General features: G+C 50.5%; 5 protein-coding genes across 5 annotated transcripts; all 5 read right to left on the bottom strand.

Annotated features, from left to right (window-relative positions):
* Positions 1-1,250: 1,250 nt before the first annotated feature.
* ATEG_01349 (aminotransferase-like domain-containing protein) lies at positions 1,251-3,265 on the bottom strand (the record flags this gene model as incomplete). The annotated part of the gene is made up of 8 exons (XM_001208714.1): positions 1,251-1,505; positions 1,562-2,386; positions 2,433-2,509; positions 2,580-2,732; positions 2,785-2,827; positions 2,887-2,918; positions 2,999-3,035; positions 3,071-3,265. The coding sequence occupies 8 exons, from the start codon at positions 3,263-3,265 to the stop codon at positions 1,251-1,253; spliced, it is 1,617 nt and encodes a 538-aa protein (XP_001208714.1).
* Positions 3,266-4,322: 1,057 nt separating this feature from the next.
* ATEG_01348 (uncharacterized protein) lies at positions 4,323-4,744 on the bottom strand (the record flags this gene model as incomplete). Its single annotated transcript, XM_001208713.1, has 2 exons — positions 4,323-4,518; positions 4,572-4,744. 2 exons carry the CDS (start codon positions 4,742-4,744, stop codon positions 4,323-4,325), a joined length of 369 nt encoding a protein of 122 aa, XP_001208713.1.
* A 1,331-nt stretch (positions 4,745-6,075) lies between these two features.
* ATEG_01347 (uncharacterized protein) lies at positions 6,076-6,540 on the bottom strand (the record flags this gene model as incomplete). The annotated part of the gene is made up of 1 exon (XM_001208712.1): positions 6,076-6,540. The coding sequence occupies one exon, from the start codon at positions 6,538-6,540 to the stop codon at positions 6,076-6,078; it is 465 nt and encodes a 154-aa protein (XP_001208712.1).
* Positions 6,541-7,243: 703 nt separating this feature from the next.
* ATEG_01346 (ABC transporter ATP-binding protein) lies at positions 7,244-11,276 on the bottom strand (the record flags this gene model as incomplete). The annotated part of the gene is made up of 4 exons (XM_001208711.1): positions 7,244-7,592; positions 7,645-10,931; positions 10,977-11,171; positions 11,235-11,276. 4 exons carry the CDS (start codon positions 11,274-11,276, stop codon positions 7,244-7,246), a joined length of 3,873 nt encoding a protein of 1,290 aa, XP_001208711.1.
* Positions 11,277-13,237: 1,961 nt separating this feature from the next.
* On the bottom strand, positions 13,238-14,493 carry ATEG_01345 (uncharacterized protein; the record flags this gene model as incomplete). The annotated part of the gene is made up of 3 exons (XM_001208710.1): positions 13,238-14,179; positions 14,231-14,422; positions 14,473-14,493. The coding sequence occupies 3 exons, from the start codon at positions 14,491-14,493 to the stop codon at positions 13,238-13,240; spliced, it is 1,155 nt and encodes a 384-aa protein (XP_001208710.1).
* Positions 14,494-14,898: the final 405 nt, after the last annotated feature.

Raw genomic sequence — 14,898 nt, 5'->3', positions numbered from 1 at the left:
CCTGTTATAAGGAAAGGAAATTGGATGCTATATCCAATGCACGTTTTGATATCAGTGCGGATGATGGATCGCACAGTGGAAGTTCGCAGAGAGCGACTTTCAGTGGCGCTAAAAGCGGGAGCTAGCGACTAGCGCCAATGGGAGGCTCTCTTTTGATGGAGAAAGCAGGCACACAAAGGCCTTGGTCTGGGAAGGCCCCCGTGAAGAAAGATGAACCTTCTCCAATCAGCGATCGACGAAGGAGAATCCCGTGAAATGTAGTAACAGAAGTCTGTGGCAGGCAACGTCACTGAAGGAGATTCAATATTCCGATGCCAGATCGAAATATCCCAATGATTGGAGAAGAACAACTAGACCATTGTTAGCATCACTGCTTGTAGATCATTGAGTCACCAATATGCAATATAATCAGAGAGCAATCTGTTCAAATATATGAGCAGCAGCAGCACCGCATAGAAGACAGACTCCTCCTTAGCATGCAGGATACAGCAGAATCAGAATGTGATGGGACAGCTCTACAGGATGAAGTCACGTGAAAGAGACAACAACATGGGGACAATTCAACGGCGCTTCCAGACAGAGAAGCCAACCAAACCAGCTCATAGTGCTCAACGAGAACATGGAAGGCATCACCATACGTAAGGATATATACCAGCAGAAAAGGTGAACTTACCACTCGAGATATGTCCAATTGCTAGTGTCGGAGCGACACAAAACAAAACCGTTTTCTTTTGAACAATGCGGCAAACGGCCACGGAAAGAAAGGACAAAGAGAGTAGGATATCACGGATGCAAACAAATCTCAAAAATCTCTAAACACTCAAGCATTATGACTCGAGGGCCGCCAAGTCTCGAGTACTCCGTTCCTCAAGCGTCGTAGTTCGCAGGGCAGTCTGGTATTCTCCGGACCGGATGGGGCGAGCAAACGTTCGATTAAAGTTCGAGATCGATCACGTTACTGCCGATCTCGGCAGAAGGCTGCTCTGACCGCCTCAAGAGGACTACGTACGTATGTGGATATCACCTGAAGAATGAGAATTTTAGTACGTTTGTAAGATGAAAAAGAGCAGATAGAGCGGAGCGTGTTCAAATAAAGAACGGCAAGTGGTCTGAAAATGCCTGCATTACTGCGGTACACGTAATCTATAAAGCTGAGTATTTACTAGCAGAGTAGTCGCAGCCTCTATTCTTGACCCAAATGCATTACCCAACGATGACCCATGTTCCTTTTTTTCAGATATCGTACGCCCTCAAAGTCCGAATTCGGCTCTCAGAGATCCTCCAAAACGTGAGATGGCCTCGGAGATGGCCTCCGAACTAGCAGCCGCAAAGGTCGCACGGAAGAACATCTTGCCCTCGTTTACATCAGCAGCCTTGAACCAGCTTCCTCGAGAAACAAGGACACCGTTGTTGACCGCCGCATGGAAGATATTCTCCTCAATTTGTTCTCGAGTCTTTCCAGAAGAGAGACCGGGGTGTTTCTTCCAGTCAACCTCGATCCAGTGCTATGCGCTGTCAGTTTCTGCTACGGTGGGCATGACCATGGGTATTAGGGACTTACAAACATGCCGGCCGCAGGAGCGATCCAGGAAGCAATCTCCTTGGGAAGGTGTTGTTCGCATGCCCGGACCATGGAGTTCCTGCGGTCGGTATACGACAGTCGCAGGTTAATCAACCAGTCGAGGTATCCAGTGTGACCCCAATGCTCATCCAGGAGCTTGTAAATGACGATCTGAGAGATACCACCGGGGTTCTGGGAGGCGACTTCGCAGTTACGAATGAAGCGCTCGATGATTTGCTCGGAGCCGACAACCCAGCCAACCCGAGAACCAGGGGTGAGGACCTTGGAGAATGATTCCAGACGAAGCACACGACCGTCCACATCGATGCTCAGATAAGAGGGAATGAGGGACTTGATGAATTCCCCGTGGTTCGCAGGCGGCGGGACCGCGGAACTGTCCGCTCCTGTGTATGGCTGCATCTGGAGGAAGTAGTACGGCTCATCCTCGACAATGAAGACATTATGTTTCTGAGCCACTTGGTAGATGGCCTTGCGTCTCGCGGCCGACTGGGTAGCACCAGTGGGGTTCTGTCCGGTGGGAATAGTATAAAGCACGAACGGCTTGCGAGCACCGCGGGCAGCCTCATCCCAGTTGCTCAGGAGTTCGTCCATAGATTCAGGAATAAGACCTCCTTCATCCATTTTAATCGATACAACCTTGACGCCCAGGGGAAGCACAGTCTCCTGCGCGCTGGAGAAGGTGTACTCCTCCATCATGATATAATCTCCACGCTCACAAAGCATTCTGAGCGCCGTATCCCAGGAGTACGTGCTGCCGCAGGTCAGGCAGCATTGCCAGTCGGCATATGGGGGATTGTGGATAAGCTGGATGCTGTTAGCGACAACCAAGTGCAAGTGTCGAGATCCATACTTCAGTGTGTTCCGTAACAAAGCGGAGTAGCTGAGGAGATCCCATAGCTTGTCCATAGTTAAGAGCAACTTGGAGGTCTAGTGCCTGTCAGCGTTTGGACCTAATGGCTGGGGTGTAAAACGATAGCCATACCATACAAGCTCTTACCCGCCTCGGCATCACCCTTGCATGCGCGCAGCACACTGCCGGACTCACGAGTGGCTTCTGGGGAGAAGCCAGGCGGCGTGGGAACTTTGATGTCGATCTCTTCAATGGGGAAGTATTCCGGCGAGGGCAAGCCGCCTCCGAGAGAAATGAGGCCTTTGTACTCAGTCAGCTATTGCCGAACGTGCCAGATCGACAACAGACATACCAGGATTTTTCAGATAGCGCGCAGCACCCTTCAAGGTCGAGACCTAGCAGCGCAAACCTAATTAGCGTCTACGCATTCAGAATATATACTTCCAGCACAAACCTTCCGCGACTTCGACTCAAGGGAGAAAATGTCTACCCATGTTGTTAACAACGTCTTGACCCAACGGCGACCGCGATTGCATGCGCCGTGAAAGGGGAACCGTCGGACTCACGATCGAAGCGTTTGGCCTTGGGCTTGGTATAGCAGGCCTGTAAGAACAGTCACAGTTAGCTCACGCACACACCGCTTTTTCCCGTTGTGTCGCAAAGGAACAGGCAGAGCCTACCGGGCTCTTGAACATATCACTGTTGGTCGCAGGCGCAACACCAGTCGGAATCGGGGCGCTCTTTGCCCGCAGGGCAGGAATGCCCTCGACCGTCAATGGGGCGTGCGAGGGAACGGCGCCGTTGGAGTCATCCATGGCGGCGGGAGGGCTCATTTTGACCGAGGGATCGAGAGTGCGACGCGAAGGGATTGGTAGTAGAATCGACCGGCGATCAGGTCACAGACTAGTTGGACGACAACAATTGTAGTAGAAAAGCGTTGGCAAAGGGCAGGTTGGAGATGGACCGACTGAGGACCCCCAGTGGTACTTATGGGGACTTTTCTTAGTCACACAAAATAAGCCGAGTCATTCTTTTGGAGCGGATCCGGTTCCGCCGGGCGGCCAACGAGATCCATGTCACCCATCATGATGCAAGATAACGCCCATTGCTCCCCTTGGACGCAAGTTCCGGTGCAGGATTGCGATCAGCTTTGTTGCACTGGCCTCCACCGAGTTTCTGTTATCTAATTGAGTCACGGATCGCGGTGGATGCAACTCTCGTCACTGACAGGGCGCGGGGAAGAAGAATGCAAAGAGGGACGGGTAAGTCTGCCGTGAAACATCCGGTATTTGCCGGTACCATCCGTGACATCCAGAGGAGTCCCATTAATGCCACAGAGAAAAGAATGACGGAGATGATGAAAGTTTACAAGCAGAGCCAGAAGAAGTCCGAGTCAGCTGAGTAGACCGGAGACGTCAAGTGCCTGATGTTTCGGGATTCCAGCAGGAAATACAAGGACACGCGACATGCGACCCCGCGCCCGCATAGATAAGGCTATCGCCGGGATCGGATCTCGCTTATCAGCCGGATACCAGAAGAAAGTACGGAGTAGAGGATCCACGACGAACATCCTCACTGACACAAAGGGCGCGTTCTTGCGTTATACATAGTCCCCCCGTAGTAGTTATTGGAGATTGTAGGATGTCTCGGATGTCCTCCGTGCAGACGCCACTCAGATCTATGGCCGAAGGATGTTCGACGCTCCACCAACGAAATGTAGACTGCCAGTCACTAGCACCTGCATGCCACTTGCTTGACCACCAATCTTTCGATGGTTGGTTCGCTGGATACTACAGCCAACGGATCAATCTTGTTCCGCACAGTCGTATAGATCGTCCGATATTCCGGAGATAGAGTCTCTGGGACTTTAAGCGGTTTGTCTATCGCATGTTAGCTCGGCTGCGTAAAGGGGTGACTGGGGATGAACATGCCGATCCTTTTGGAGCCGTCTTCTGTCTCGTCATAGGTGGTAAAGATGACATGATTCAGCCTTGCACTATGGTGTACGAGGGCGCGAGCCAGGTGCTCCACAAGTTCCACCCTGTCACGCTCCTCCGAATAGTGGCTGAATATTAAGACCCGACTTCTGCAATGTCTTTAGTTAGAGATGTATTCATCGAGGAGTGACACCTCACTTACTTCTGTGCAGGTGGCGGGTCGAGGCTTTTCGAGTACCATTCGGCAACCTGTCCCAGACTCAATGTGTTATGCGCCCCATCAAGGAACCATTGGGAGTCGCCATCATCGATGACTTCGAAACGACCGGCCCAAAAAATGTTTTCGACTCCCAAAGCAATGTCTTCAGTGGTCATTTCATGCTCGCCAGCCCTTCGCTGCAAGAATGAACTGGAGATTTTCAAAGCCAACGAGCAATTCAATCGTTATACCGGAATGCTCAGTACTCTGTTGTTCTTCGGCAAAGAACTGTCTGGAGGAACAATCTGGAAAGCGGTTCCTTTCGCTGCAGCACGTTTCTGCATCACCCACAAGACCTGGATCTTGGGGGACCGAGAACGCCGGAACCCCCCGCTTGAATGTGCCCATTTTATGCCACGCGATATCCGTCAAGGTCGGACCAAGTTGGTCGACATGATCCATTCCTAGTGACGTGATGCCGGTGACAACGGGGCTGGGTATCGCCTTCGTAGTGTCATACTCGCCGCCGTGATGCGTTTCAAATATTACTGCCTCCACCTCTTCTCTGATAAAGGTATGGAACGCAAGCAAGTGCCAGTAACCGGAAGTAGCGCGGTTGTCTAGCAGGCGCTGCGCTTACGTTGGATCCTGGAGAGTGTAGATCCTCCCATGCCTCGAAGAAGTACTGTGCGAAGCGATCTTCGGCGATGGGCTGGTTGTTAATCTGGATTCGCTCCCTGATATGCCGCAGGTCAGGCGAAGTGTAGAGCCCAATGCGCTTTGGGAATTCCGTTCCCAGGCCGTGGGCGTGCAAAAAGGAGCGGATGAAAGCGCATGTGCTTCCTTTGCCTTTAGTCCTCGCGCTATGGACGATGTTCAAGAGCCTGAGATCGCTGTCCTAGAAGGGTCCGTTAATTATCTGAATTCATGGAATTACACGCGTTCCTGAAGAGTCCACGACTTACAGAATGCCCTATGACCTAGAGCCATTCCTTCATGCCCACTAGGGTGGCCATTCCTGTTAGCGTGGACGTGCCGGGAACATTGTCCACATCAGGAGGTCCCGGGGTAGCCGCACTTTAGGGCGGGCCTTTCGCCAGCGGGTTTCGAGGAGCTTAAGCGCATTCTATCGGGATTAGAGAGCAGCCAACCGATATTGAGGGCTTATCTTACCTCGTACATTCGTTTCATTGTGACACACATGCGGATGTAAGTTGGTTTGTCTTGGTTGAAGTTGTTATATCAGAGTTTGACGACAAAGTCCAAATCCACATTGCGGGAAGTACACGATCCCGCCATCTTTCGTGAGGATCCACGAGTAATTAAAGGTTGTTCTCCAGACGTTGCAAATAATACAGAGATGACCAGACCACCGCAGATCAAAATAAACGAAATGTTCTTGAATATAGGCTAAGAATATGGATTGAGAGCAACAACTTAACAACATACACTGAACGCACGGACAGAAATATATATCAATCATCAACCCGTACTTGAATGTCTCTGCTCACTCTATAGGCTCCTTTTTGGCCAAGAGCTCTACCTGGTCTTTCAAGAACAGCGTTGTCACAGCAGTCTCCTCCCCACGGCATAGCAAATATTTTGCATTTCCCGCGGTATATTCGAGGCTTCCAATTTGAGGACTCATGGTGATGCGCCAGGCTAATAGGTAACCGGCCACGTTCCACGCCACTTCCTCTGTTATGGTTGAAAAGACAGTGGCCGAGTAGTTCTGGGTTTCTTCACATCGCCTTCTGAAGTTGTCCGTGTAAGTGTCCACCCAGGCGTCGTAGAGTTCACGAACAGAGGAAGGATATGTCGATAGAACCTCATCTGAATCGACATGGCTGTCTTCATCCGATCTGACATCATCCGGATGTCTCCAGATAAAGTCTGTGCCATAATCCGCAAAAATGCGATAGTGCCGAGTGGCTTCCTCTAGCAGAGATGGTATACACTCATCTGTCACCATCTCCACGGATATTTGATTGGGGTTGGCTGAGTCTTCCGGGCGTCTGATTTTGAGGCAGAGGTCAAATGTGGTTTCAATGACGGTTTGCGTTTGATTTGACTCGGTTGCAAGTTTGTCTGCAAGCGTTCGCCCTGCATCGCCCAGATTCTTGACTGTTTTGATATATTGTTGGGATTGGGGCTGGCAACAAAAAACAGCGAAAGGCTTGAGGATGCCGATGACCATGGCTTGCAAGTGTTTGTTCTTTAGATTGTTTAAGGTTAAGGGACCTGACGAGTCAGTCGATGAGGACGCCGGCTCTTAAAGGTACGAACAAGATGAACCGTATTTATTGATGCATGCAAACACAGCCCAGTCTCATTCCTGAAGGTGGGCGCTTGGATAATTTTCCGACCGCCAGAGAGGCTTTCGAGATGACTACGCCACACGCTAATCGAAATACCGCAGTATTCTGCGCCTCTTAGTGATATCCATTGGCTCACGTATGAGGCAAGAGCCCGGCCTTTATACCCCTGCCCGCAGACCACCATCGGAGCAAGATGGGAGGCCTTAGGTGTGTCGTTGTCCATCACCTTCCTGGTGGGTTGGAACTCCAGTACTACTATCTAGGTACTTCGATACTATGAAGCGTTGAATGAATCAATTATAATAGATGATGAAATTAAGTAAATCTATTTCTCAGATACTTGAACTACCCGTCCCTCTATCCCAAAGTCTGCAGCTTCACCAATTCATAATACTGTCCGCGCTTTTGAATCAACTCCTTATGTGTCCCGCACTCTACCATCTCTCCCTGATCGAGGACACAGATCATATCCGCCCGTTGGATAGTACTCAGACGATGGGCGACAGCGATCGTTGTCCGCCCATGCGCCGCAGCATCCAAGGCATCCTGGACGACTTTTTCAGATTCTGAGTCCAATGCCGATGTAGCCTCATCAAGAAGCAGTATTTTGGGATTCCGTATCAGGGCTCGCGCAATAGCGATACGTTGCTTTTGACCACCGGACAGCATGCCACCTTTGCTTCCGACAATAGTATCAAATCCTTGTCTGATGGGTGTTAGCGCTGTGTCGAGACTGGAATTAGGATAAGATAACTCACGGTAGTGACATGATGAAGTCGATGATGTTGGCTGCCTTACAGGCTTCTAGGAGCGCTTCTTCAGAGGCATCGGGGTCCGCGTGGGTGCACCCGAGGAGGATATTCTCCCGAATCGTTCCCTGGAAGAGAGACGGTTCTTGCCCGACGAGGGCTAGATGCCTTCGATAGTCTTCCGTGTCGAGGGAAGCAATGTTTCGACCGTCAACACATATCTCGCCAGCTACAGCGTTGTAGAATCGCTGTAAAAGGGCAACAATTGTGCTCTTGCCGCTCCCACTGGCGCCTACTATAGCAACGTACTGCCCTGGTTTGATGGTGAGGTCGAAATGCCGCAATACACGCTGTTGGATGCGCGTGGGATATGCAAATGACACGTCGCGAAACTCGACACACCCTTCTATAGAAGGTACTGGCAAACCATCCCTCTTGTGGCTCATAATCGGGGCCGGTCCGAAGAGATCTTGAAAAGAAGCGGCGGCATGTTTCGAAGTGCTCATCGAAGGAGCTTTAGAGAAAATGCTCCCAGCCGCCTGAACGCCAAAGATGATCTCGGTGAAGCAAATATAGAGTTGAAAGAGCGAGTATTCCCCACGGCCGAGCAAGTTTCCACCATACCAGAACCCCAACGCCATGCAGAGGTAAGGCAAAGCCTGGGAACTTGCGTATAGCATGGACGACTTTACCAGGAATATCAGATCCCCACGAAGCTGCTGCTGCAACTGGGTCTGGTAGCGCTCCAGGAGCACGCCTTCCATTGTCATAGACACAACAGTGCGAATCGCAGCGGCGGCTTCACATGCAGAGCTAGCGGAGGTTTGATAGGCCCTTTTCGATCGGCGCTGAAGCTCACCGAGTACCCAGAAACGGAGGAACCCTGCAAGCAGAAGTACCGGGACCGTTGAAACACAGACTAGTCCTAGCTTCCACCCCATAGCGATGGCTACGACTATCGAGGCCACCAGGTTAACAGAGACCATCAGCAAAGTGCCAAGAGTGTTTCCAGATACCTCTGCCATCTGTTTGGCTTCGGTGGATAGCATGGCTACTAATGATCCTGTAGTATGCTCTTCCTGGTCAAAGAACGAGGTCTCCTTATGCAGCAGGACTCGGAATGCTTGGCTCCGTGCCCGATACAGTAGTTTCTCGGAGCAGTAGGCAAGCGCAATACCCTGAAGATAAAATAGAAGCAATGTGGTAAAGCCTAGCATCAGAAACATCAGACACCAAAAGTTGGCATCTTGGCGAAGTTTGTGATATTGACTCGGCGGCAAACTCAAGGTGGTGATCGCTTTCGCGTAGATCGCGTTCTGTGTTGGCTGCACTCCACCAGCAAGAGCGCAGATAACAAAGGCAACGGCCATTAACTTCCATTCAGGACGATTGAACGAGAATATGAATTTCATGAGTGTGCCGAGCGATGCCTGTTTCTTCTCCTCGGCCGGGCGCAGAGGAAGTAGCATGGACATCCTGGATTTACGCCGCTTCATCCTTCCGGTTTTAAGGCCGATCTCTGAGCCGGAATCGCTGTACTCATCCTGGTCGTGGAGATCATCATCCGGGGAATCATGGTCAACCACTGATGCTCTTTGGCCCATAAGAGTAGACAACCTCGCCTGGACTTGTTGCGACTTGACCATGTTGTGATAAACTCCTCCGAGGCCCATGAGATCTCTATGTGACCCTTGCTCGACTATTCGGCCATCGGCAAAGACGACTATATTATCGGCCTCTTTGATGGTAGATAGTCGGTGTGCAATAACGATGGTCGTTCTGCCCCTTGACGCTTGATCCAGAGCAGCTTGTACAATCCGTTCGGACTTTGCATCGAGCGCCGAGGTTGCCTCATCAAGAAGAAGGATCTTCGGGTTTTTGACAATTGCTCGTGCTATTGCGATACGTTGCCTCTGTCCACCAGAGAGGGAGAATCCGCCGACATTCGTGTCGTAGCCATTCGGGAGGGCCATGATAAAATCATGGGCATTTGCCATTCGGGCAGCTTCTTCCACTCTTTTGGCGATTTGAGCCTCCGCCTCATTTTCGTATTCAGATCCAACCAACCCAAATTTGATGTTCTCGAATATTGTGGCTGCAAATAATTTAGGCTCTTGTGACACCAGCGCGATTTGTTGTCGCAGCCAGCGCAAGTTCAAATGCTCAATATTGTGACCATCCAGTGATATCGTCCCACCGACAGGCTCATAGAACCTTTCGATTAGTCCGATCAGCGTGCTCTTTCCTGATCCCGATGGACCCACGAACGCGGTCGTCTTGCCAGCAGGTATGTAGATGCTCAAGTCATGCAAGACAGTAACTTCCGGCCGAGAAGGATAGATGTGGCGGATATGTTGGAAGTTAAGGCTCCCCCGTACAGCAGTCAGCTTCTTTCCCTCGTCAGACAATGCATCCAGAGGTGACTGGCGGTCAATCATCGCGTACAGCTTCGAGGCTGCTGCAACAGCGGCCGACACACTTTGAACGTTCGGGGCAACATTCCCCAGACTGTATGAGCCAAGTGCAATCGCCATGATGATTGTCACTATGTCTCCTGTCTTTATATGGCTCTCCCCATCCACCAGGAACCGAGATCCCATCCAGAATCCCAGACCGGAGTTGAACTGGTTAACGGCTACAAGACCACCGATCATCAAAGCGATCATGACTTGTGATTTGATTCCAGGATTCTGCGCCCCCTTGAGATGCGATTCATATTTCTTCGCCAGGGTATTCTGCGCACCAAAGGCGATGACGGTCCTGATCGAATCCAAAATATCTTCGGCCAAACTGCTTGCTGTACCTTGGACTCCAAGGGCTTTCTTGTTGAATACCATCGACGAGATCGCTCCTCCGCCCATTGTAAGCACCATAGCCACCAGTGTTGCAGTACACACTAATGCGAGCTTCCAGTATTTCACGTATGCAATCACGAAGGCGGCTATAAAGGATGCGAAAGCACTGACCAGACCCGCGGCCTTTTCAGAGATCCCATCTTGCACCTGGTTCGTGTCGGTGATGATACGGTTCGTTATTTCCCCTGCCCCGAGTGTATCGAAGAATGCAATGTTTTGTCGAAGGATGGCCTGGAGGTACTGGACTCTGATTTTCTGGACGACATGGTCGCCTGTATAGGTGAAGCCTATTGTTGACAGGCTGAGAGTAACGAACACGACGATTGCCAGATAGATGAAGTAGACGACATTCGTGGCTAACTGATCGTTGAATTGATCGATAGTTGACGTCCCCGTGGATACATCTCTGAGCGTAGACGCAAGTTGTCCGATGATGAGCTTCTAATGTCAGCCATGATGACTATATCCATCTATGAGGATACTCACGGTAAAGAACGGCAAAGCAGCACCACCAACGATAGCAGCTAGCGCACTCCCAATAGCAATACCCACATCCCAGCGACTAGCAAATCGGTACAGACCGGAGAGGCCGACTTTCGATACATGCGGCTGAAGTTGTCGGTCTATGATCTGTCTCTCTGCTTCTGAAAGCGATGCTTCTGTCTGCGTGGTTACAGGAGTCTATCGAACGTGACTATCAGTCGGTGTCCTCACATTGTGATGGAGGAGTATCCAGTTCCTTACCTTCTGGATTGCCTCCAGACCGATGTCCTCTTTAGTCGGCATGGTGTATCATTGTTGTTCACTTGATACCCAGAAAGAGATCATTTGCGCATGTCTGACAGGAGTAGTGGAAGAAGAAAAGTTCGCGACAGGCCATGTTCCTGAGATAGCTAACCCTTGGAGATGCCTTAGGCGCTGGGGATATCCCTTGCGTACATGCGAGTAAACACCACCCCCTTGGGCGGATGCGGATCACTGTCGACAATAACAACGAAGTAAATCGATATGTACCTGTAGCCAATTGAATTATTATCCATTCAATGGTAGAATAATAATAGAAACGTGTGGCCGTCAATCAGCCTTAGAGCCTCAAGGGGCCAGTTAGCCGTTCACGTTAGGCCCGTTGACCTCGGAATCACCTCGTAGCTTATACCACTGTCCAAGTCCATTATTATTTTAAAGGTGAATCAAAATTATTTAAGGATTATTCAAGCATTTCTGGGCGCGAGATATCTCGGAATGCACTTAAATGCAGGAACCTGGGTGATGTAGCTTCGAGAAGTCAATTCCACAATATCCCTATGGATGACATGCAAGGTACTCCGTACATTGAACGAAGCAGCCCATACGCAAGGGTCGTAGATTAGGTTGTTATGTCTGGTTTCCACGCCTGGTTTGTGCTGTCAGCCTGATATGCACAGTCTGGAGTGCCATCGGACTTAGAGTCAACTCCTTTCGGTTCTAAAAATACGCCCTGGACCGAGAATTTCGAGTAACCGGAAGAAGTTTGGCGCCAGGGGGAGTGAACGAGAGCTGAATATCTCTACTCCGTAAATAATAAGTAGTACGGGGCAATCAAACTGTGGTTGTTCCAGGGAAACGCAGAATCTGGTGGACATGAGAAGCGATGAATCCTCGCACCATGATTGGGTGGTTCGCATTATGACGTAGGGTCAGCAGGCCGCTATGCCCGATTGGGAGTGTATACATCGCGGTGGAATCTCTCTTAGCTCCAAGCGGTTAAGATTCTTTTAAGGGCAGCATTACACACCGACGGTCCTGGTGCTGATTGGGCTGATGGCGCTGAGATCTAAAATTGGTGCTTAAGCGTGGCATAAGTGTGTTGTGTCGCGGACTAGCCCGGCCCTGGATACAGCTGGAGGAAAGGGCTCTGACAGGCCAGCAAGTCGCGGTCGACCATTTTGAACTAGAACAATTTGAAACGACTGGGGGCTAATATGGTCTGGATTGTAGTGGATCGGAGACCAGAGAACTCACTGCTCCAGAACATATATAAGCGCTGGTGGACGTCGGTTCCATCTCTCCAGGCAAAAGTTTGAAAACCCGAGTCACCGAGTCAACCCATCACACAAACGCACAAGACCAAATTCGATCCTTCTGTTATCCTTATCATAGATTTCGTCAATAGTGTCAGGTGTGTACATTGACCCAAGCCCCTTGCAACCCGCCTAACAACCCTCATAGTTCCAGCCTGCATCACATCGGTCTATCCGCAACATGGCCTCCGGCGAATGGAATATCTCTCGCAGCGCGATCATCGTCCTCATCATCCTCGGTTGCTTCTGCGCTGTTCTCATCGGGTACTCAATGCATCGCGTCATCGGCGGAAAGGCCTTCAAGGCGCCCGAAGAAGCTCTCGAGGGCCCAGGGGACGAACAAGTGGCATACATGCGGCAAATTCGGCAGCGGAACCTAGCCATGATGTACCATGAATCTCGCCAAAGGGACTCGCCAGTCTGATGCGTGGCTCCAAGTGTGGTGTATGGTGTTGGAGGGGTTCATCTTCTTTGTTTCCGATTGGGCATTCTGTTATTCGGCGTTTTCATGGACCTGGATATATATACCGATAATATTTTGACACCACGGTCTGGTTTATCAGTCAAACCCAGCACGGCTGTCCTCATACGGTCCAAGCCCGTACTTTCCACCCCATTGGGTAAGAAGCAGTGGCGATATTGTTAATAACTCCAGATGGTGAAACGAAGCGTAGGTCGGCTAGCCCATCACAACGTTACAAGATCCAGCATGGCAGTCAAAGCGGGCACAGGAATGTCCATGTGCTTTCCTGGTTGGCCAATGGTCAAACACACATTTTTGTCGGCAATCTTAATAGTCGGGTGAATGTATGTCAGGCGAGCTGAGTCAGGAATCTCGTCGCTGTGATTGATTTCGGTGGTTTCACTTTGCCAGGACGGCCTCGTCCCGGGCAAGAGCATCAGAAGAGATCTCTCATCTTGATGGTTCAAAGCCATCCCTGCAGCCATCCTCTCCTCAATGGCGATTGCCTGTTCTGCAACTAAGGCACAGGCATGGCTATTGAATACGCCCTCTTGTCGCGACATTGAGCGAAGCACAGCAAGTGCCTTGCGACGGATGACGGGATCTCTGCATAGAGTGGCAACATTGTAAACTGGAGAGATTATGCCCATATCAAGGGAGAAAGAGGGCTTCAAGCGACCGTTCCGGGAGAGCTCTGCCAATTGAGATGGTGATAGCGACAAACACTCGATACCTTGCGCGCTGTCAACCACCGAAGCGGCCAGTGTGACAATTTCTTCAAATATAAAGTTGTAATTATCCCATGACCTCTGGTCCGAGATTCCAAGTTTGCCGTACTCCAGAATTATGTATTGCATTTTTTGGTAGATCCGGATGATGTTTAATCCAGTCTTGTCTCTGGCCGTGAGAAGTGGACCGCGAGTGTGCTCAAAATTATTCAACGCCACGGTCAGCTTTTCTAAAAGTGGCGAATAGTGATGAATGAGATCCATAAATTTGTCGGGGTCTGCGCCATCCAACGCGCGGAACTGACGACCAGCCTTGCTTCTGTAATATTCGAATATATCGCGTGCTTCGCCGATGGAGCGGAAGACCTCGGGGATTTCAATGTCGATTTCCCTTATTGGCACGGACTGGGATAGTTGCATATCGACTTCTTCGCGTGTCTATACCAGTTAGTCGTGTCTTGACGCTGACCTGATGACAAATGGGCTTACGAGAGTCAGGGCTTGATCTTGCAGACGAACAAGCATCTTCCGCAAACTATCCATTTCCAGTGCGGTCACTGTAGATGATCTGAGGAACGGATGGCAAAATGTGCCTGATCGAGGGTCGCAGTACACCTCATTCATGATTTTGATACCGCTCCTGATATGTTTTATAGCGGAATCATAGTGGCTCGATAGAATCTGTACCCCGTCAGCGCAGCCGAATGCGAGGCGAAGTCTGAGGGACTTACCTCAAAGCAAGCGAACAACATGCATGATATCAAGCAGACATCTACTGTCAGCCTCGGAGAGCCTATGTTATCAGCGGAGCGCGAGCCAGTCGGTCCAAGGAGAGCCCTAATTGCAGTCACATATTCCTGAAGAGCAAAATTATCTTGTCCGTATCGAGAGAGCCAAAGACCCGGGACTTGTTGGTCATTTTCGAAGTTTTCGTGCAATGACCCCAACGCAATCAAGGAATGCCAGATCGACTTCTCATGCTGACTGACTTGCAGCACAAATCGGCTCCAAAACTCAGAGCCACAATAACCTGCCAATGACGGCACTGTCCTCTCATAGAAGAACTGGAAACAGCGATTTTCGCGTTCACTTCCCGAGAGCTTCAAAACAGGTGGTAGAGATAAGGGGAGTCGAACGCGATGGTCGTAGAATGGCGG

This window comes from Aspergillus terreus, genomic scaffold, assembly GCF_000149615.1.
Source record: "Aspergillus terreus NIH2624 scaffold_2 genomic scaffold, whole genome shotgun sequence".
Lineage (NCBI taxonomy): Eukaryota > Fungi > Ascomycota > Eurotiomycetes > Eurotiales > Aspergillaceae > Aspergillus > Aspergillus terreus.
The sequence above is the reverse complement of the archived record's forward strand: the minus strand, read 5'-3'. Positions and strand labels throughout refer to the sequence as shown.